At 36.9% G+C, this 23,719-nt stretch overlaps 1 protein-coding gene and 1 pseudogene across 1 annotated transcript in view; both read left to right on the forward strand.

Annotated features, from left to right (window-relative positions):
* The first annotated feature begins 3,512 nt into the window (after positions 1-3,512).
* On the forward strand, positions 3,513-4,917 carry LOC114039108 (annotated as a pseudogene).
* Positions 4,918-5,379: 462 nt separating this feature from the next.
* LOC114039109 (calcium-binding mitochondrial carrier protein SCaMC-1-like) overlaps positions 5,380-23,719 on the forward strand; it is a 46,364-nt gene continuing 28,024 nt past the window's right edge. The window contains exons 1-2 of the mRNA XM_027856750.1: positions 5,380-5,565; positions 14,237-14,363. Of these exons, the coding sequence (XP_027712551.1) occupies positions 5,380-5,565; positions 14,237-14,363 (313 nt within the window). The remainder of the gene's footprint in view (positions 5,566-14,236; positions 14,364-23,719) is intronic.

Below are 23,719 nucleotides of genomic sequence, written 5' to 3' on the forward strand. Positions count from 1 at the left end.
CCAACAGAACTATCAAGGACTGATGCCCACAGTTACCATATACAATCTAGAGGTCAAGCTATAGACATCAACTCCCAAAACTATCTTGATACAGACATAACAGACCAAAAATATACCCGTTAGGAACTCTCTCTCCCCCCTCCCTGTGGTTTCCAGTAGTGAATGCCATAGTTGTATGTTATTGGCTAATTAGCAGACTTGGCACATAATCCACTACTTTTCCTATATAAGGAAAAAAAATACATGCACACACACACACATACACACATATAAGCATCCTATATATCCTATAAAAGCATCATTCCTGTTAGGTTGCATGCTCCCTAAGGAGCTCTGCCCACCATGGCAGAATTCTTTAAGGACTTCTGCCCACTGTATAGTGTAACAATAAATCTTTGCTACCTTGACTTAAAGAATGCTTAAGTCTATGAATGACTTCAGATGACCCTGTCCAGTTTTTGAGGGGTCTCTAAACCTCTCAGACCTTAACAACAAGCCATCAAAGCAATAAATGTATTAATATCTTGAAATAATAAGAAACTTCAGTCCAGATAGAATCGTGGATTTAGAGCTGGAAGGGACCTTGGAGGCCATATTGTAACCTCATTTTACAGATGAGAAAACTGAGGCAAAGAAAGGTTAAGTAACTTAGCCAAGGTCACACAGGCAGCAACAGAGTGGGGATTTGATAGTATCAGTTTTAAAAAAACAAAACAAAACAACCCCAAAAGCAAGCAAGCAAGCAAACAAACGAACAAAACCCAACCCTGATCCTGATCCTGGCTTGTTTCTAGTGGTACAATCTTTTTTACCCCCAGGGTATGCAGAAGATGACACAGCTAAGTGTTTGGACAAATCTTGAGTTAAAAAATCAAGAGACTGGCAGCCATCCTAGCACTTTTGAGGTTTTAAATGCATCCCACAGATTTTTTTTTTTGTGTGGCAGTCCCAAGGTAATTTGGGAAGACAGTTTCTGCCTATCTTTTTTCCCTTAAAAAAATCCTCTGGTAAAATGCACATATTCTTGGCAGGATTAATGGAAATGGTGGATGGGAGTGGGGATGGTTCCTTACTATCTTCCTTTTCTTCTTCTTTCCCACTCTTCCATTATGACTTTTTACAACTTAATGAACTGAACACCAGCACTGAACCCTATTTCCAGATGTTTTCTTTGGTGGTAGATAGAATTCCTATCCCAGGTAGTTGGAGTGGCATCCCATGTTCCAAAGCTTTAACTTAACCAGGAACTGGATAGACACAGCTGGTGGGTAGGGTGTGGTTGCTCCTCTTCTGTCTGTTGTGACTCCATGGACCATACTATCCTCCACTATCTCTTGAAGTCTAACAAAGTTCTTGTGTTTCTATAACATTATCTATTCATCTTATACTCTGCCATCCTCTTTTCTTTTTGCCTTCAATCTTTCCCAACATAAGTGTCTTTTCCAATGAGTCCTGTCTTTTCATTATGTGGCCAAAGTATTTAAGCTTCAGCCTCAGTAGTTGACCTTCCAGTGAAGAACCTGAATTAATTTCTTTAGTATTGATTGAGTTGATCTTCCTGCAAAAGTCTTCTCCAACACCACAATTTGAAAGTGGCTATTCTGCAGTGCTCACCTTTCCTTATAGTCCAACTCTCACATCCATACATTGCTACTGGAGAAAACAACATTTTGATTATATGGACCTTTGTCAGCAAGGTGTCATCTATACTTTTTAGTCTGCTGTCCAGATTTGCCATAGCTTTCTTTCCAAGGAGCAAATGTCTTTTAATTTCATGTCTGCAGTTGCGGTCTGCGGTAATCTCTGAGCCCAATAATATAAAATCTGACATTACTTCCCGTTCTTCTTCCTTTTTGCCAACATGTGATAGGACCATTTGCCAATATCTTAGTTTTTTTTGATGTTAAGCTTCAAGCCAGCTTTAACACTCTCTTCTTTCACCCTCATCAAGAGGGTGAATTCTTCTTCACTTTCTGCCATCAGAGTGATATTGTCTACATATCTGAGATTGTGGATATTTCTCCTGGCAACCTTAATTCTAGCTTTTGATTTATCCAGCCTGGCATTTTACATGATGTACTCTACATATAAATTAAATAAATAAGGGGACAATATTCAACCTTGTACTCCTTTTCCATTTTTAAACCAATCAGTTGTTCCATGTTTGGTTCTAACTGTCACTTCTTGACCTATATACAGGTTCCTCAGGAGATAAGTAAGATGATCTGGTACTCCAGTCTCTTTGAGGACTTGCCACATTTTGTTGTGATCCACATAGTCAAAGGCTTTGATGTAGTCAATGAAGCAGAAGTAGATGTTTTTCTGGAACTCCCTTGCTTTCTCCATAATCCAATGAATGTTGACAATTTGGTCTCTCGTTCCTCTGACTCTTTGAAAACCAGCCGGCTCTTCTGGTAATTCTCAGTTCACATAGTGCTGAAGCCTAGCTTACAGAATCTTAAGTATAACCTTACAAGTGTGTAAAGCAAGCACAATTTTTTGGTAATCTGAACATTCCTTGTTATTGCCTTTCTTTAGGATTGGGATATAAACTTATCTTTTCCTATCTAGAGGCCACTGTTGTGCTTTCCAAGTTGCTGGCATATTAAGTGCAACACTTCAACAGCATCATCTTTTAGGATTTTAAATAGCTCAGCTGGAATTCCATCACCTCCATTAGCCTTATTGTTGGCAATGCTTCCTAAGGTACACTTGACTTCCAGTCAGGATGTCTGACTCTAGATCAATAACCACACCATCTTGGTTATCTATGATGCTAAGATCTTTCTTGTGTAGTTCTCCTGTGTTATTCTTGCAACTTCTTAATCTCTTCTGCTTCTGTTAAATTCCTACCATTTTTGTCTTTTATCATGTCCATTTTTGTAAGAAATGTTCCCTTGACATCTTTAATTTTCTTGAAGAGATCTTTTTGTCCTTTCTATTCTACTGTTTTCTTCTATTTCTTTGCATTGCTCACTTAAGAAAACATTTTCTCCTTGCTGTTCTCTGGAATTTTGCCTTCAGTTGGGTATATCTTTCCCTTTCCCTTTTCTTCTTTCCTCAGCTATTTGTAAAGCTCATCAGACAGCCATTTTGCTTTCTTACTCTTCTTTTTCTTTGGAATGTTTTTTGTTGTTGCCTCCTGTACAATATTATGAACCTCTGTCCATAGTTCTTCAGACACTCTATCTACCAGATCTAATCCCTTAAGTCTATTCATCACCTCCACTTCATATTCATAAGGGATGTTATTTAGGTTTTACTTATATAGACTGATGATTTCCCCTACTTTCTTCAATTTAGGTCTGAATTTTGCAATAAGAAGCTCATGATCTGATCCATAGTCCGCTGCCTTGTCATGGCAGAGGGGCTTTCATAGCTCAATGTAACTATGAGCTGTGCTGTGCAAGATTACCCAAGACAGATAGGTCATAGTGGAAAGTTCTGACAAAAGGTGATCCATTAGAGAAGGAAATGTCAAACTGCACCAGTCTATTTGCCAAGAAAATACCATGGACAGTACTGAAATGATGAAAGAGATGACATTGGAAGATGAACCCCTCAGGTCAGAATGTGTCCAACATACTCCTGGGGAAGAGCGGAGGATAACTACAAGTAGCTCCAGTACTAATAAAGTGGGCCAAAGCTGAAAGGAAGCTCAGCTGTGGATGTACCTGGTGACAAAAGGAAAGTCTGATGCTGTAAAGGTCAATGTGGCATGGAACACTGGAATGTAACATCAATGAACCAAGGTAAGCTGGATGTGGTGGAGATGGTGGAGATGGAAAGATTAAACATCTTGGGTGTCAGTGAACTGAAGTGGACAGGAATGGGAGAATTTAATTTAGATGTCACTCCATATGCAACTGGTCAAGACTCCCTTAGGAGAAGTGGAATAGCCCTCATAGTCAACAGAAAGGTAAAAAGAACAGTACTGAGGTATAATCTCAAAAATAACCAAATGATATCTGCTCAAATCCAAGGCAAACCCTTCAACATCATAATTCTATAGAAGTAATACAAGTCTGTGCTCCAACCACTGATGCCCAAGAGGCCAAAGTTGATCAGTTCTGTGAAAACCTGCAACATCTAGAAATAATACCAAAAAAGATGTCACATTCATCATAGGAGATTGGAATGCTAAAGAAGGAAGTGAAAAGATAACTGGAATAATAGGCAAGTTTGGCCTTGGAGTTCAAAATGAAGCAGGAGTTCAAAATGAAGCAGGGCAGAGACTAATAGAGTTTTGTCAAGATAACTCAATGGTCACAACAAACACTCTTTTGTCAGCAACCCGAAAGGCAATTCTACACACAGATATCACCAAATGGTCAATAAAGATTGATTATATACTTTGCAGCCAAAGGTGAAGAAGCTCTATATAGTCAGTTAAAACAAGACATGGAGCTGACTGTAGATCAGATCATTAGCTTCTTAACACAAAATTCAGGGTGTGGACAGGTTTCTACGCAATTCCTCTGCTTTCTCTATATCAATCCTTCAGGATCCCAACCCCAAAAGTATTATCACAAGAACCAATCAAAGCAGCGAAGAACCGAAGGTAAACTATCGCTACCTATATTTCATTTCACCTTCTTTGCCCTTCCTTAGGTGTCTCGTTTCCTACAGAAAGACTGACCCCACCCCAAAGTCAAAGTCAAAATTAATCCCTGGAGGAAATCTCCGTAGCTGCCTTAACGCTTCATTTTACATTTCTGAAGCTCCTACTGCGTTTAATGCACTGAGCCAGGCACCGGAATGTGTGTTGTCCTGTAGGCTGGCAGGGACCCAGAAAGGGACACAGCTAAACAGACCATAGGTGGCTTGAGTCAGGATGCTCAGGAAAGACACGAGCTTGGGGACTTGCAGCTCCCTGCCAGTCCAGCGCCCTGCGCCCCGACACAATATCAGTGCTAGTCTCCCAGTTTCGTCCTGCCCCACTCTTGGGAGCTGCACTGCAGGAACTGCCCTCCGCGGAGAAACGGGCGCAGGACTTTAGGCTCCTCTTCCTCTCTGCGTTCTAACTGCGCCCCGAAAATGTGCCCCTGCAGGGCCCTCCTGGTCCCGGCCAACCCTGAGCCATAGGCAGACGGGCAGAGCTTCCCATCCAGGACGCTCACCTCCGTGCACAGCAGCTAAATGAGCGCCGCTGCCTGCTGTCCGCTATGCCGGGTGCTGGTGCAGCTGCCTCTACGCGGACAGACGGCTCGGGCCCGTCTCGATCTGCAGCCCGAGCCGCCGCCACCGCCGTCCTCGGCTGGGCCGGGCGGGGGCCAAGGCCTGGACAGGGCCGAGGAGGGCAAGCTGGGAACCCGGCTGGTGTCCAGAGGAGGCTTTTCCCACGTCCCCCAGGGTGTCCCCCCACTGCCTCTGGACACCATGCTCCGCTGGGTGCGTGGCTTCGTGCTAACCTCCAGTAGCGACGAGAAAGACAAAGAGTCCAACTGCCGCTATGAGTACCTCTTCTGGCAGCTGGACCGCGACGGGGACGGGAAGGTGGACATTGTCGAGCTTCAAGAGGGTCTCGGGAAGTTGCACTTCTCTCTAGGCAAAGATGAGCAAAATGTGGGCAGCCCCGAACAGGTTTTAAAGGGGACGGGCCAGACGTGGGCAAAACCAAACCCTTTCCTCCAATATCTAGCGAAAGACACATAGCTAAATTGAATTTCTTTAATTAATTTAATTAAGAAAAACACCTTTTCCCCATCCTCATTCTTGTATTAATTTGATGAATGAAAAATAACGAAAATCTCACCTATCTTGACCTCCTTTCCAACTTAATCCATGATCTTATGATTGAGTGAGCAAAAGTGGAAAGATTTCATTCTGAGAATCCCCTAAGAGTGTCCCCTACGGTTGACAGTGATGACAGATTGTAACCTCTGAATGTGTTTCAGAAATTGTGAGGCTCTGGGAGAGGGGCCCTTTCAAAGTACTGACCATTGCTTTTAGGAAACCTCTCTAGACACCTAGTGGCCTAAATGTGTCTTCATGGCTGCTGCTTGCTGAGAACTCTTAGATGTAGAATTGAAGCCCTAGATAAATGGCTTTCTAATGGAGAAAGTGCTGGGTTTGGAGTTGGAGGATCTGAGTTTGAATCCTTGTATTACCACTTATTATTACCTGGGTGATCTTGGATAAGTGACAGCCTCTCTCTGGGCCTCCTTTTCCTTTTCTGTAAATGTGAGAGGGTTGGAAGAGATGAAAGGTCCAAATCTAAAACTATGAGCCTATGATTTAATTTTGGAAAATAATTGAGCTTTTAAGGCTCTGGTGTACAAATACCATCAAGAGTTTTGTGCAATTTAACAAACATTTGTTAAGCAACTATTCTATGAAGAGTTTATGCTGTTTGCTGGGTGAAAGACAAAAAAATGGTAAGAGGTTCCTGCTCTCATGGAATTTATAGGTAGGGGAAAAGACACATAGGACAAATAACTATAATACAAAGCGACATATGGTGAGCACATAGATGTGCCAGCAAAGTGATATATGGGGAGTGTGGGTGGAAAGGTATGGTGATAGGTTAAGGTTTCTTGGAGGAGGTGTCATTTGAGAGGACTGGAGACTGGGGGAGGTATGTGGCCTAGTGGAAACCTCTTAATAGAGCTTACATAGCACTGGCTAAAGGGGATGGTAAAAGATGTGTGTGTATAGTTCCCATGGCATCTGAATCCATTATATTTCTCACATTCTACTCTTCTTCTATCCTTATGACTCTTTTCCCCCTTTCTTCTTCAAATGCCTCTTGGCATTTATTTAATTAAATTCAATAATCATTTATTAAGTGCTTACTATGAACAAGGTACTGTGCTAGATGGTGGGGATACAACTACCAAAACTGTAACCTCCCGGAATTGTTGTGAGAATTAAATGAGATAATAATTGTAAAGCATTTAGCACAGTGCTTGACATATAGTAAATGCTGTATTATTTCTATTTATTACATGCATGAACCATATTTTCCAACTTATTTTTTTGCTGTCCTCTTCATACGTTTGCTTTAAACTTCTTTCGTATTAAACTATGAATGTTTTTGTAGAGATGTGTTTAAAATAAAAAAAAATATTGTTAGGATAAAGTCATCACAATGGATTTGCTGGATTGAAAGGCATGAAAAGTTGTATTAGTCACCATATATTGCTATGTTGCCCTCCAAAACGTCTGCACTAGTCTCGTTGTAATAGGATGCCTGTTTCCCCACGGTTCTACCGATATTAGATTTTCATAAATTTTTTGTATTTTTCTATAAGAACATATCCTCAGGTTGTCTTTACATGCATTTCTTGGATTATTGAGGAAGTTGATGTTCTTTTAGCAACAATTTGCATTTTCTTGTTCCTAAATTGCCCATTTGTATCATTTGACTCTTGTTCCATTGGAGAATGTATATTTACATCAGTTCCTTTTAGAATCTTAAGCATTTAATACATATTTTTATATTGTGAAAGCAAATATTTTCTCAATCTATTTCTTTTCTTTTAACTTTAGAGAAATTGTTCTTTGTTTTACAAAGTCTTTCTATTCTCATATAACCAAACCCTTTTATTTTGTGTTGAATAAGTTCTGTTTGATAAAATTGTCCCTCCTTTAACTAGGTAAGAAAATTTTTTTTTCTTCCATTTTTTAATAAATTAAAAAATTTAAATTGTGGATCCAGTTAATTTATTATGGTATATGGCATAAGATGTGTATCTAAACTCATTTGTTTTTTGGCTGTATTGCCATCCATTTTTTTCAAAAAGTTTTTTTTTTTTTAATGGTGATTCTATTCCTAATGTTTTTAAAATGTGGGCTTATCAAGCATCACTTTTTTTTATATTCACTGGGTTCTATTCCTGGGTCCTATTATGTTTCCTTGACTTTCTACTCTTTCCCCAGTAAGAGACATTTTAAAAATAATTATTGCTTTGTAATGTTTTCATATCTAGTATTGTTAGCCCCACTTTGCTGTTTTTCTTTTTTACTCTTCTATCCTTATGAAAATCACAGATTGAGTCTTTGTCACTATTTTACCATATGACATTTTTTATGATTTTATCTAATTCAGTGAAATCACATATTGGTATTTTGCATAGTATTGCATTAAATCTGTAAGTTGGTTTGGGATACATTTACTGTTTTTTGCAGTTTTTACCTGACTTGCACTGAGAATATCTTGCTATTTAGTCAGTTTTTCCTTGATTTCTGTTAAGGAAGTTGTTTTTCTACAGGTTTCTTGTATGTATGCTTCAAGTCAATATTTAGTGCATTTTTTTTTAATATTGTAAAGGCTCTTTTTCTTGCTATTAATTTCTTGTTATTTTTAATGCTGGAATATGGTACAGATAATTGGAGAGGGGAATTATGTCTAATTTCTTTAGTAAAATCATTGGTCACCATTAATTTTTGTTGTTGTTGACTCCATTTTTTAGATATATGATCATGTTGTATGAAAAACAGATATTTTGACTTCTTTGATAATAATTAATTTTTAAAATTTCTCTTCATGCCTTATTGATAAGACTTCTAAAACTATAATAAATACAAATGGCAAGTGAAAACTTCTCTTTTTAATAGATATGCTTCAGTGTTTTACATTTTCTATGATACTAGAACATCACTTTGAAATAGTAAAATTATGGAAATCTTCATTTGGTTTGTCCCTTCCCCTCACTGGGCAGATTCCCTTTAATCTGACCAACTTTCTACATTTCATACCATTCCACACTTGATTTGCACTGTAGCCACACACAATTTTATTATACCAAGAAAATGAATAAAACATCTGTTAAGAGAGACTGTGGAAGGTTCAGCTTAATTGCCTTCCACCAATTCTCTTGGCCATTTACCAAAACAGAAAACCAGCTCCTGTCGTCCTTTACACCTTCCTTGGGTAATGAATGGATTAATGGCAAGAGTTATCTGTCTCAGACCCCTTTTTTAGGGGCTTGGGGCCTTAATTAATGGGGGCAAGGAAACAATGTAGGAGGTGGAAGTTTGTCCTCCTGTCTTCCCTCTCTCTCTTTCTTTTTTTTGTTTAATTTAATTAATTTATTTTTTGGCTACATTTTGTTTTGAACTGTCTCCCTCCCTCTTTCCCCACCCCACACTAGAGAAGGTCACCATTTGATGTACATACACACACACACATAAAACCATGCTATGCATACTCCTATTTATTAGTTCTTTCTCTGGAGGTGGATAGCTTCTTCCTTCATAGATGCATTGTAGTCGATTTCAGTATTTCTAATACTTAGAATAACTCTTTCTTTCATACTTATTCTTTGAACAATATTGCTGTTACTATATATATATATATATATATACATACATATATATAAAATGTTCTCTTGGTTCTGCTCATTTCACTCTTCATGTCTTCCCTCTCTTTGAATGGCTGATAAGGCTCTCAAAAGTTGTTAGCTCACAACTTGTCTATATCCTACCTTTCCAGCCTTATTGTTGTTGTTGAATCGTTTCAGTATGCCCAATTTTTCCTGACCCCATTTGGGATTTTCTTGGCAAAGATACTGGAGTGGTTTGCCATTTCCTTCTCCAGCTCATTTTGCAGATAAGGAAACTGAGGCAAACAGGGTTAAGTGATTTGCCCAGGGTCACACAGCTAGTAAGTATCCAAGGCCAGACTTTAACTCAGGAAGATGAGTCTTTCTGATGTCAGATCTGTTACTCTATCCATTGTGCCACCTAGCTTTCCAGTCTTATTGTACATTATTCCCTCAAAGCACACTGTAGTTCAGGAAAACAAGACTTTTTACTAGTTCTCAAACATGATATTACGCCTCTTGCCTTCATTCCTTTGTGCTGGCTATTTCCTATGTATGTATATATTTTGTATATTCCTATGCATATGCACTTATTACCCTCCCCCACTGGACTACAAGCTCCTTAGGGAAGGGGGATTTTGTTTTTTGTCTTTCTATTCCCAGCACAAGGTCTGGTATACAGTAGGAATTAAATAAATGCTTTTTGATTGATCTCCATTCCATGCTGGCCAGGGCTGTGGAGTTCAGCTAGAGAGATCTCTAATAGTTTGCAATAGTATTTCTTTTAGGGCATTCATTGGAGCCAGAAAATAGGGAGGCTGTTAGTATATCTCTTGATATAAACTGGCCTATACTTGGTGGTAAGAGTATTTGCAGAGAGGGTCAGTGATGTTAAGGGTACATGCAGGGGAAAGACTGGTTGAAGCTGTACCTTATAAAGAAGACTCATTCTGCCTACATGTGGGAATGTTCATGGCTGTCTGTCATTTTGGGGTTATGGTTTCATTCTGTTCAAACGCATAGAATGCATCAGATTCGAAGGATATATAGTGCTGAAACACGTGGTCAGATCTGGGTTAGCATTTGCTTGTCTGAATCACTTCTGATTTCCTGTTCCCTAAAGAACATAGGTGCCTAGCGGTGGACATTGGGCATTTGTTAACACGAAACCTAATCAGAGACCTCTATTCAATCAGTCCATTCTCAAGGAGCTTCCATTCTGTGGTTAGAGGCAACAATCCCTATCCTCAGGGAGCTTCCATTCTGTGGTAGAGGCAACATGTCTGTATTATTCAGAATAAATTCAAGGTAGTTAAGGGAGGTAGGGGAAAGCTTTGTGTAGAAGGTGATACTTGAGCTGAATCTTGAAGTTGGAGAGATATTTGTTTCCAAAAGATAATGAATTTGATCTCTCAAGCCCTCTGGAATATTTGTTTTTGTTGTTATGTCATTTCACATTCTTCATGACCCATTTAGAGTTTTCCTCGGCAAAGAAACTGGAGTGGTTTGCATTTCCTTCTGCAGATGAGGAACTGAGGCAAACAAGGGTTAAGTGACTTGCCCAGGGTCACACAGCTAGTAAGTGTTTGAGGATGAATTTGAACTCATGAGGATAAGTCTTCCTGATTCCAAGCTCTATCCACTGTGACACCTAGCTGCCTATCTTTTTGCCATAATTCATCTTTTCTTCCCACTTCCTCTACAACAAGCCCCATTTTGCAGCTTTCAAGGGAAATAGAAAAATGTTCCTTAAACGAATAAGGCATAAGAGAAGGATAAAAAGAAAAAAGTTCCTCTCTTATGGGGGAAACACAAATGACAAATGGGCTGAAAAAGGCAGAAGCTTTTTAATTCCGTTTCCTCCTCATCGATCCTTGCAATAAAGATAATGCAGATGTGGTCTGAAAATGGCATTGAGTAACATTGAAGTTTGGAGGGCAATGATTTCATCAGGAAACAGATTATTGACACAGACTACTTAAACTACATGTGCTTGAAACCATAAAAACTGATGGTTTTTATCTTTAGAATATTAAAAATAAATTTGGTCAAAATCATCAGAATCACTCAAAGTTTTGAGAATTTATGCCTTTTTAACTTTCTTAGGTTGAAGATGGTAAATACCAAGGTAGGGACTGTGTATGCATTTTTTGGGGGGGCGGGGTGTAGAAGGTGGTACTTGAGCTAAATCTTGAAGGTGGAGAGATATGTGTTTCCAAAAGATAATGAATTTGATCTCTCAAGCCCTCTGGAATGTTTGTTGTTGTTGTTATGTCATTTCACATTCTTCATGACTCCATTTGGAGTTTTCCTTGGCAAAGAAACTGGAGTGGTTTGCTATTTCCCTCTCCAGATAAGGAACTGAGGCAAACAGGGTTAAATGACTTGCCCAGAGTCACGCAGCTAGTAAGTGTCTGAGGCTGAATTTGAACTCATGAGGATGAGTCTTCCTTATTCCAAGCTGAGTGTATGCATTTTTTTTTGTGTATGCATTTTTAAAGGAATGTTCTTAGCAATTACTCACCTGCGACCTTAATTTGTATGTCCACACAATAAGTTGGTAGGAAGGGGAGGGAAAAAGAATTTATATAGCACTTATTATACGCCAGGCACTGTGCTAAGTACTTTAACAAATATTTCATTTGATCCCCTCGACAACTCTGGGAGGTAGGTGTTATTATTTTAGAGTTTACAGTTAAGGAATTTACAGTTGAGGAAACTGAGCCAAATGAGGTTAAGTGACTTGCCCAGAGTCACACAGTTAGTAATTGTCTGAGGCTAGATTTGAACTACTCCTAACTCCAGGCCTAGCACCCTATTCACTGCATCACTAGCTGCCTCTAGAAAGAGGGTAAAAAACAAGGATCCTATCTCCACAACGCTTTTTTTCATGTAAAATCACATGTATGTGAGTTTGTAAAAGGAAATTGATCTAATTCTGAAGAGTAGGTTTATATATAGATAGAGAAGAGGAAACAGGTGAAGAGTGTGTGTCTGATTATAAGGAAAGGCATTAGATAAAGGGTTCAAAGATAATGTAGACAGCCAGGAATGGTTCTAATAAAGCAAATTAGTTAAAACTTGGTCTTGATAAAGGTGAACCAAGCAAGGATAGAAAGAGCAAGTCATTTTGACTTGCTTTGTCATTTCAATTCAATAATATTTTTTAAGTGTGCCTTCTATTGAAAATTATTCTGCTAGGCATTGGTGATTCAAAGATAAATGATGATGTGGTCTTCAGTCTCGGGGAGTTTTAATCTAGTAAGAGGAGAAAAGACATATATATTTATATATGTAACTTAATTAGATTAGAATATATTAAATTCGCAGAGGAGACTATGAAATATTTGAAGAGAGGAGGATCAAGGAAGGCTTTAATGATGACAGCTGGTTTGAAGAAAGAGAAAAATTTCAACAAAATTTGAATTTATTGGGGGAGTCCATTCTAGTCATGTTTTTGTTTGGCCATTGTTTTGGTTATGTTCAACTCTTTATGACTCCATCTGGGGTTTTCTTGGTGAAGACACTGGTGCGGTTTGCCATTTCCTTCTCTAGCCCATTTTATAGATGAGGAAACAGAGGCAAACAGGGCTAAATGACTTGCCCTGGGTCACATAGCCAGTAAGTATCTGAGGCCAGATTTGAACTCAGGAAGCGGTGACTCTAGGCCTGGCCCTCTATCCACCTCACCACCTGGCCACTCTTATTCTAGTCATTAGGGATGACCTATACAGATTTGTGGAAGTAGAAGCAGGCAGAATGAGGCTTCAAGTTTTCTCTAGGAAGCAGAGACTTGTGACTTTGCTTCAGAGAACTACTTTTGCTAATTAATATGGTATTAAGGCAGCTCAAGGTAAAGTGGGATAGTCATACTTTTGGATGCTTTGTCTAGTTTATTGTTTGTGCTAAGCGTATTCCAAGTCTATGCTGCCAATCTATGTGTAGAAGGACCATGATACGTAGTTGAAAAGCAAAAGAAGTTCATAGAATTCAAAATGACCTTAATAAGTTTCCTTTTCATTCTTATCTGGATGACTTAAATTACATTCAACAAGGATTTATTACATCAACTATGTGGAAGACATTGTGTTAATTTCTCAGGGTGTAAGGACAAAAAACCCAATATAGGCCCTGTGCTCAAGGGGCTTATGTTCCTTAAAAGGATATATAAGTAGTGGGTAATTAGACATGTAAACAGATATATGAGTACTCCAAGGTCAGTGCTTTTTCCACTGTACCATACTGCCTTCTCTCTTAATTCTGTAAAATAAATAGGATGATTTTGGGATGGTATCTATATTTTGCAAAGAGGGCCATAGCCAGCAGAATGAGAACAGTGACATGCTTGGGCATCAGTTAGAAATTTCTCTAGTTTGAGGACTTTTAATGTACATATCAGAGAAGCTATCACTATAATAACATTTGAAAACATGCCTTTTATTATGGAAGTCTTTGCTTCATTGTTTCAATAAAGAATTCTTCCTGAAACCTGGATTTGTTTGCATCTGGTATAATGGTGATTTTTCCAGTGTTTTATAAAATTCAGAAACTATGGAACGTCAAGTGAGAGGTAGGTCTTAGGTGATCTTTAAGGTCCCTTTTCATTCTAAAACAGAAGTGTCAAACATGGGGTGTATGGTATGACCCATAACACTCTTGAGTGCCCAAGGTGAAATGTAGTGAAAATATAATTGGGAAAACTTTAACAAATAAACAAAAAGACAATAAAACAGGGATATTATTAACATGTAGATTTCTATGTCATTATGCAGCCTGAAGAGATTCTCATGTGGGATTTAGCAGCCCCTGTTCCTATTTGAGTTTGATACCACTGTACTGGAAGTCTGTAATTTTCATGTCTTTCCTTGATTTAGCCATGGACTGACAAAACTGATTCACTTAATAGGATCAGTCCAGCTATACAATAGTGCTGAAGAATTTCTCTCTAATGGTTTTCTTCTTGCTTGTAGGATCTCTTAAGTGCTGGTGATACTAACAAGGATAACCAGCTAGATTTTGAAGAGTTTATGCAGTACCTTAAAAACCATGAGAAAAAGATGAAGTTGGCATTTACTAGTCTGGACAAAAATCACGATGGTGAGTTTCATTTTTTCCATTTGCAATTGGCTTAAAGTGCACACACACACACACACACACACACACACACACACACACACACACTACCAGTACTGAAGGACATTTCATTGTCTAATATGAAAGCTTTTAGCTTTCTTCTTCCCCTAGAGATTAGAATTAATCATCCATCCATCCATCAATCAAGAACCATTTAAGTACCTTCTCTATGCCAAGCATGGTGCAAAGACAAAAGTGAGCCAGTCCCTGTACTCATTCCATCAGGGAAAGGAGACAAGCTTATGGATATATATGTAAAATGCATGCAAAATAAATATAAAGTAATTTTTTTTGTAGGGGCAGGGGATGGAGGAGTGAAGGCTAAAGACATTAGCCACTGGGGAATTCAGAAAGGCTTCATGTAGAAGGTGGTGCTTGAGCTGATTCGGAAACAAGGAATTCAAAGAGTCAGAGGTAAGGAGGGGGTGCATTCCAGGCACCGAGGACAGCCAATACAAAGGTGGGAGATAGAATGTCATGTATGAACAACAGCAAGAAAGACAGTTTGGCTGGCCTATAGAATGTGGAAAGGGGAGTAATGTAATACTGCTGGAAATTAAAGGTTAGGGCTGACTTCTGAAGGACTTTAAATGTCTATTAAAAGAATTTATATTTTATCCTAGGGGTAACTGGAGTTTATTGAGCAGGTGAGTGAGATGGCCCAACCTGTACTTTAAGAAAATCACTGGTGGATGTGTGGAAGATGGATTAGAGATAGGAGACAGATAAAGTAGGGAGACCAGCTACAAGGCCATTGCAGTAGTCCAGGTGAAATGTGGCTGTGTGAGTAGAGAGAATGGGACTGATAGGCAAGGTGATGTGTAGGTGGAAAAGAGAATATTTGGCAACCAATTAGATATGTGGAGTGAAAGAGAGAGAGTGAAGAATCAGGGACAAAACCAATGAGGTTAAAACGAATGATTAGGAGGATGATGGTGCTCTAAGAGAAATAAGACATTTTAGGAAGAGGGGTATGTAATGGGCACAGTTATGGGTAGATGGGGGGGGAAATGACAAGGAGGGTTATTTTGGAAATGTTAAGTTTGAGATGCTTATGGGACATTCTGTATCAAGTGTCCCATAAGCATTTGGACATTCACAATAGGAGCTCAGGGAAAACACTTGTGCTTCATGTATAGATTTGGGAGTCATCTGCATAGAGCTGATAATTAAGTCCATGTGATGGACCAGGATAGAGCCTTAGGATACGTCCACAGTAAGGGTGTATGTTACGGAGAAGGAGCCCCCAAAGGAGACTGATAGTAGTGATCAGATTGGTAGGAGGAGAATCAAGAAAGCACAGGGTCAATGAAAATCTAGAGAGGAGATGGTATCCAGGTGGAGGAGATAATAATCAACATTATCAAATACTGGTTGAGAAAAGGGCATTTTTTTGTAAATAGTATTTTATTTTTTCCGATTACATGTAAAGATAGTTTTCAATATTCATTTTTAAAATGAGATTTTGAGTTCCATTTTTTCCTCTCTCCCCCCCTTGTACTCCCCCCTCCTCAAGATGGCAAGCAATCTGATATAGGTTATATATGTACAATCACGTAAACATATTTCCACATTAGTCATGTGGTGAAAAAAGAAACAGAACAGAAGGGAAAAGCCACAAAAACAAAAAAACAACAAAAAAGAGAAAATAGTGTGCTTCGATCTGCATTCAGACTCTGCAGTTCTTTCTCTGGAGGTGGATAGCATTTTCCTGTCATAAGTCTTTTGAAATTGTCTTGGATCATTGTCTTGATCAAAATAACTAAGTCTTTCACAGTTGATCCTCCTTACAATATTGCTGTTACTGTGTTCTTCACTCTGCATAAGTTCCTATAGACCTTCCCAGGGTTTTTCTGAACTGTCCTGCTTGTCATTTCTCATAGCACAATAGTATTCCATTACATTCATATACCACAACTTGTTCAGCCATTCCCCAATTGATGGACATCCCCTCATTTCCAATTTTTTTGCTACCACTAAAATAGCTGCTGTAAATATTTTTGTACGTGTGAATCCTTTTCCCTTTTTTATGATCTCTTTAGGATGCAGCCCTCATAGTGGGTATTGCTGAATCAAAGGGTATGCACAGTTTTATAGCTCTTTGGACATAGTTCCAAATTGCAATCCAGAATGGTTGGATCCACCAACAATACATTAGTGCACATCTTCTCCAACATTTATCATTTTCCTTTTTTGGCATATTAGTCGATCTGATAAGTATGAGTTGGTACCTCAGAGTTGTTTTAATTTGCATTTCTCTAGTCAATAGTGTTTTAGAGCATTTTTTCATATGACTATAGATAGCTTTAATTTCTTCATCTGAAAACTGCCTGTTCATATCCTTTGACCATTTATCAATTGGGGAATGACTTGTATTCTTATAAATTTGACTCAGTTCTCTATATATGTGAGAAATGAGGCCTTTATCAGAAACACTTGCTGCAAAAATTGTTTCCCATCTTTATGTTTTCCTTCTAATCTTGGTTGTTTTGGTTTTGTTTGTGCAAAACCTTTTTAATTTAATGTAACCAAAATTATCCATTTTGCATTTCATAATGTTCTCTATCTCTTGTTTGGTCTTAAATTCTCCCCTTCCCCATAGATCTGACAGGTAAACTATTCCTTGCTCTCCTAATTTGCTTATAGTATCATCCTTTATGTCTAAATCATTTACTCATTTTGACCTTATCTTGGTATACAATGTGAGATGTTGGTCTATGCTTAGTTTCTGCCATGCTATTTTCCAGTTTTCCCAGCAGTTTTTTTTTTTTTCAGATAGTGAGTTCCTATCTCAGAAGCTGGAGTCTTTGGGGTTTATCAAATAGTAGATTACTATAGTCATTTACTACTATCCTGTGTACCTAATCTATTCCACTGATACACCATTCTATTTCTTAACCAGTACCAAATAGTTTTTGATGATTGTTACTTTATAATACAGTTTTAGATCTGATATGGCTAGGCCACTTTCCTTTGTACTTTTTCCATTAATCCCCTTGATATTCTTGACCAAAAAGGGCATTATTTTTGCCAAAAGATCATGAGTAACTTTGGAAAGAATAGTTTCAATTGAGTAGTAAGGTTGGAAACCAGACTGCAAAGGACTGAGAGAAGTGAATGAAAAGAGAATGTGACAAGGAATGTAGACTGCTTTTTAAAGGTACTTGGCAGAGAAAAGTAGAAGAAATATCAGAGTATTACTTGAGTTAATGGTACAGTCAAGTAAGGGTTTTTCTCTTTTTTTTTTTTTTAATTAGCAACCATTTAATTTCTCTCCCACATTCTCTAGTTCCCAGTTGCACTATGACAAAAAAGAAAAATAAAACACTCATAACAAATATTTATGGTCAAAGCATACTCTTGAATTGTGCCAGAGTGCCTATTCTAAACATGCCTATCCTGTGTGTTTCATCCATCACCTACCTTGGTTCATCTTTGGTCCTCTGGAATTGTGATTTGTCATTGCATTGATCAGAAGCCTCAAGTCTTTCAGGGTTATTTTTCTTTATAAAAAAATTAATTTTCTTGAACATAACAAACACCAAATGGAATAGACATTTGCATATTCATGGTATAACAGAACAAGAGGATGGCACATGAAATACTTATACTTCATGTTTTTTTAAAGTATGTAATAAGGTCAGTCTGTAACTTTCAAAGATATCCTGCTTGCCTGGCCTTATTTGTAGCCTTCCATTTGTTTTTGTCTCTCCATTAAAAAAAAAAAAAAGATGCCTCTGCCTCAATGACTCTTTTCTTTTGCTACTTTATCCTTGTCTCCCTTTGCCTTCTCACCTGTTCTCCCATTGGAAAAAAACAAAAACAAAAACAAACAAACAAATCCCTTGTAATAATTATAACAAGCAAAACAAAATCCCATATTGTCTGTCTGAAAATGTATCTCATTATGCATCTCGAGTTCATTACCTCTCCATTAGGAGATGAGTAGCATGTTGAATTGTTCAGATTAAGTCTTCAAAAGTTTTTTTTTTTTTACAATGTTACTGTACAACTAGTTTTTTCTGGTTCTGCTCGATTCTTTTTTTTTTTTGGGTTAGGCAATGGGTGCTCACTTCTGTCTACATCATTTCATACAGGTCTTTTGGATTTTCCCTGAAATCATCCATTTCGTCATTTCTTGCGGTATTCCATTCCATTGCATTTAAGTACTCTAATTTGTTTAGCTGTTTCCCCAATAGATGGGAACCCCCTTAGTTTGGAGTATATTGCTGTTACAACAAGAGATGCTATAAATATTTTTTGTACATACGGATACATTTACTATTTCTTTGATGTCTTTGGAGGTAATAGACCTGGTATTGATATCTCTTGCTCAAAAGGGTTTGGCACGGTTTGATGCCTTTTTGTATATAGTTCTAAGTTGCTTTCTATAGTGGCTGTACCATTTTATAGCTCTATTCTCAGTGTATTAGTGTGCCTGTTTATCTCTAACAATTCTAATTTTTTTTGTCATCTTTGTCAATCTGATGTATGTAAGGTAGAATCTCTGAGTTACTTTAATTTGCTTTCTCTAATTGGTTGTTATTTGAAGCACTTTTTTCATGTTTGTTGGATTTTCTTCCTTTAAAAAATGCCAATTTAACAATTTTTGGAGGAAGAAATCTGAGCGACTAATAACCAAGTCTTGTGTGATCTTGATTGTGATTGCTTGCCACTTTGGATGATTGGTGATTTCTTTCTGCTTTCATTTTGCTCCCAGGTCCTAAGAGATCTGGCCAGTTTTCATTTACGATTTCTTGAAATATAATATGCAAACTTTTTTTTTGGTCATGATTTTCAGGTAATCCATTTATTCTTTGATTATATCTTGTTTATCTGTTTTCTAGGTCATGAACAATGAATGTTTCTCCAATTGTTTAGAGCTATGTTTTCTTTTGTAAAAAAAATGTTTTGTAATTGTGTTCATATAGTTCCTGTGTGTGTCCTGGTAGGAAGGCCCCCAAGTATTTTTATTGTCTGTATTTATTTTAAATGGAATTTCTCTTTCAATCTCTTCATGCTGAGTTTTGTTGGTAGTGTAAAGAAATGCTGATGATTTATGTAGGTTTATTTTATATCCTACAACTTGGCTAAAATTGTTTATTATTTTGACTATTTTTAGTATATTCTTGAGTTCTCTAAATATGCCATCATATTATCTGCAAAGAATAATAGTTTTTTTGTTTTTATTATTGATATGGTCAATTATGCTTACAATTTTCCTAATTTTGAATAAGCCTTGAATTTCTGGTATAAATCCCACCTGGTCATAATATATGATCTTTATGATATTATAGCTACCTTGCTAGTACTTTATTTAAAATTTAAAATTCTTCTTCCCCCAGAGATTGGAATTAATCATTTATCCATTCATCAATCAAGAACCATTTAAGTACCTTCTCTATGCCAAGCATGGTGCTGGGTACTAGAGATACAAAGACAAAAGTGAGCCAGTCCCTGTACTCATTCCATCAGGGAAAGGAGACAAGCTTATAGATGTATATGTAAAATGCATGAAAAATAAATGTAAAGTAATTTTTTTTGTAGGGTCAGGGGATGGAGGAGAGAAGGCTAAAAGCATTAGCCATGGGGGAATTCAGAAAGGCTTCATGTAAAAGATGGTGCTTGAGCTGATTTGGAAACAAGGAATTCAAACAACAATGAGACAGCATACCAAAATTTGTGGGGTGTAATGAAAGCATTAGGGAAAAATTTATATCTGTAAAGGTTTATATCAATAAAAGAGATAAATTACAGATCCATAAATTATGCATACAACTAGAAAAAGAATAAATTAAAAATCCCCAATTAAATACCAAAATAGTTATCCTAAAAATCAAAGGAGAGACCAATAAAATTGAAAATAAAAAAGCTATTGAACTAATAAATACAAATAATAGCTTGTTTTATGGAAAACAAAACAATAATATAGACAATCCATTCATTAATTTGATCAAAAAAGGAAAGAAGAAAACCAAATTGCCAATATCAAAAATGAAAAAGGTAAATGTACCACAAATGAAGATGAAATTAAAGCAATTACTAGGAGCTATTTTGCCCAACTATATGGCAATAAAACTGATGATCTAAGTAAAATGGATTAGTATTTACAAAAATATAAACAGCTCAGACTAACAGAAGATGAAATAGAATGCTTAAACAACCTTACATTAGAAAAAGAAATTAAACAAGCAATAAATGAGCTACCTAAGAAGAAAAAAAATCCCCAGGACCAGATGGATTTACAAGTGAATTTTACCAAATATTTAATGAACAATTAATTCCACTATTATATGAATTATTTGAAAAAATAGGTAAAGAAGGAGTCTTACCAAATTCCTTATATGACACAAATATGGTTTTGATACCTAATTCAGGGAGAACAAAAACAGAGAATGACAACTATCAGGTGAAACATGACTGTGTGAGTAGAGAGAATGGGACTGATAGTTGTTTCTATGATTTGTTCTTTGACCCATTATTTATTTTAGGATTAAGGAACTTAGTTTCCAATTAATTTCTTAATACTTTCTTCAGAGTCTCTGTATTGAATATTATTTTTATTGTATTGTAAAGGGTATGTTAGATATTCCATAGTTGTGAAGTTTTATCCTTTATTACATGGCTAATATTTGTATGGGTGAGGCTCAAAAGGGTGAAATGACTTGCCCAAAGTCCCATAGGTAATAAGTAACAGAGCCAGGATTAAAGCCCAGTTCCTCTGTCTTCCAAACCAGCATTCTTTCTATGGCACAATATGGCCATGCTCAACTGAGAAATACACTTTTCTATTTCTATTCAGTAATCACCAGAGACTTATCATATAACTTTTCTTGCTTATCTTTTGGTTAGATTTATTTAGGTCTAAGATGGGTACATTGAGATCCCCTAGTATTGTAGTTTCACTCTATATTTCTCCTTGTAAATTGATTAACTTTTCCTTTATTTATAATCTATATGTGTATATATTTTATATATATGTATGACTCAAGTATAGTATATATAAAATATTAATACTAATTATGTATTGTCTCTTTAAGAATAAGTAATTTACTTCTTTATCTCTTTCAATCAATTCTATTTTTAAAGTTGCCTTGTCTGAGACTATGTTTATTATCCCGGATTTTTTGAGTTTGTGTTAAGCATAATGGATTTTACTCCAGCTCATTATTTTTAACTTTGTGGGAATCTTTATGTTTCAAGTGTTTTCTTGTAAATAATATATTATTGGATTCCTTTCTTTGCCCACCAAACCTTCCTATCTACAAAGAAGAGGATAGTGAGAGAGGAGTATGCTTAACTCTAACAATTTATATTTTATGTAGTCTGCTTCCATTCCCTGTACCTCTTCTCTTTTTGTCTAGTCCCCAGTCACAAGTTCTTACATTTCATTCCCTTTTATTCCCTCTTCACATTATCCACCCTCTGAAGTTGGAGTTTGTTTTATTCATGATTAATTCCTTATTGAATTTACCTTCTCTTTTAATCTTCACTGCCCCTCTGTCTGTTCTCACCTTATTCCCTATTGAGTTTAGTGTCTTTCTAGACCAAACTCTGTGTATATCTGTTTAACTCTCCTTTGTCTGGTTTAGGTAAAAGTGAGGTTTTAGGTATAGTTCATTAATTTGTACCTTACCACCAACTCTTTCTTTGATAGTTGTATAGTTTTAGAAACTCTGATTATGTGAGATAGTAAGTAGTACCATCTTCCTCCTTCTTTTTTCTCCCTAGTGTATTCCTTTTTCCTTCTCTTTTCTATTTTTCTTAAGATCTTAAAAATATGTCTAAACTGTTCCCCAGCTCTGTCTTATTTGCTCTCTCCATGACTCTTGAAGATATTAGGTGATTACATTAAAAATTATATGGATAAATATTAGATATCTTTCACACTTATGGCTACGGGAGAATTTTTAACCAAATTAAGGAGAGAGATGAATACATTTTTTTGATAATTTAAATTATATTATATTAAAATTGATAAACATCTGATACCCAAGATATACAGGGATCTAACCAAAATACTTAAGATTAAGAGCCATTCTTTGGTGGATAAGTGATCATAGGATGAGGAAAAGTAGCTGTCAAAAGAATTGCAACTATTAGCAGCCATATGAAAAATTGTTCCAAATAACTACTAATAAAGAAGGGTAAATCAAAGTTAACCCTTAGATTTCACTTCACAGCCAGCAAATTGTAAAAGGTGAAAAAGATGAGAATGGTCAATGCTGGAGAGGTTGTGGAAAGATAAGTACACTAATGGATTGTTGGTAGAACTGTGAATTAGTCTAACTATTCTAAAGAGCAATCTTGATTTATGCTAACAAATTGACCCAGAAGACCCATTGCTAGGCATATAATATACTCCAAGGAGGTCAGTATTAGAAACAAATGCCTCAAAGAGATTTATAGTGGCATTTTTCAGTATTAAAAAGAAGCAAAAGTAGATGTCCTTTAGTTGGAGAGTGGCTATACAAATTGTAGTGCCTGAATGTAATGGAATGTTATTGTGTTATTAGAAGTGATGTACATAGCCAGGTGGCCCAGTTGAAGTGTGGGACTTTGAGTCAGGAAGTCCTGAGTTCTTATTCTGCCTGAACTAGCTCTAAGCAAGTGACTATCGCTCTCAGTATCTTTCCTCACGTGTAAAAAAGGGAGTTGGACTTGATGGTCTCTAAGAAAGTCCCTTCCAGCTCTAAAGCTTTGATCCTGTGAGTATGAAGAATAAAGAGTGACAGGGCAACACTTAGATGTACCCTGATACAAAGTAAAGTAAGCAGAAGTAGGAGATCCATATACAAACAATGTCTTCACCACTGTAAATGGGAAAGAAGAACAACAAAGAATCTGTACTGACTCCTCTGTAATTGTAATGACCATACTTGGTCCTGAAGAGAAGCTATGAAAATACACCTCCCATCCTTCTTTATAGAAGGACATCTGGATAGATCTGTATCTATATCTCTCTCTATAGATATATATGGATATATACATGTATGTAAACATATACATATATGTACACAAACATGATAATACACATATACATGTACCCACATATATAGAGCATGGATATGTGAAACACAGCACATTATTAATATCAGACTTTGTTAATGTGTTGGTTAGTTCTGTTGAACTGCTTTTTTTCCCTTTGTCATATGAAATGGCGCTCTTAGGGAGGGGGAAGGGATACATTGGGAAATGAAGGTGATGTGAAAACAAAAGATATCAATAAAATATATATATAAAAAGCTGATTGTTTTCTTTGATGTTTCCCTACAAGTTCAAATAGGGTTTTCATTCTTGATTCTTTATTTAACCTTTGC

This window comes from Vombatus ursinus, unplaced genomic scaffold, assembly GCF_900497805.2.
Source record: "Vombatus ursinus unplaced genomic scaffold, bare-nosed wombat genome assembly UNPS02011613.1, whole genome shotgun sequence".
Taxonomy (NCBI): domain Eukaryota; kingdom Metazoa; phylum Chordata; class Mammalia; order Diprotodontia; family Vombatidae; genus Vombatus; species Vombatus ursinus.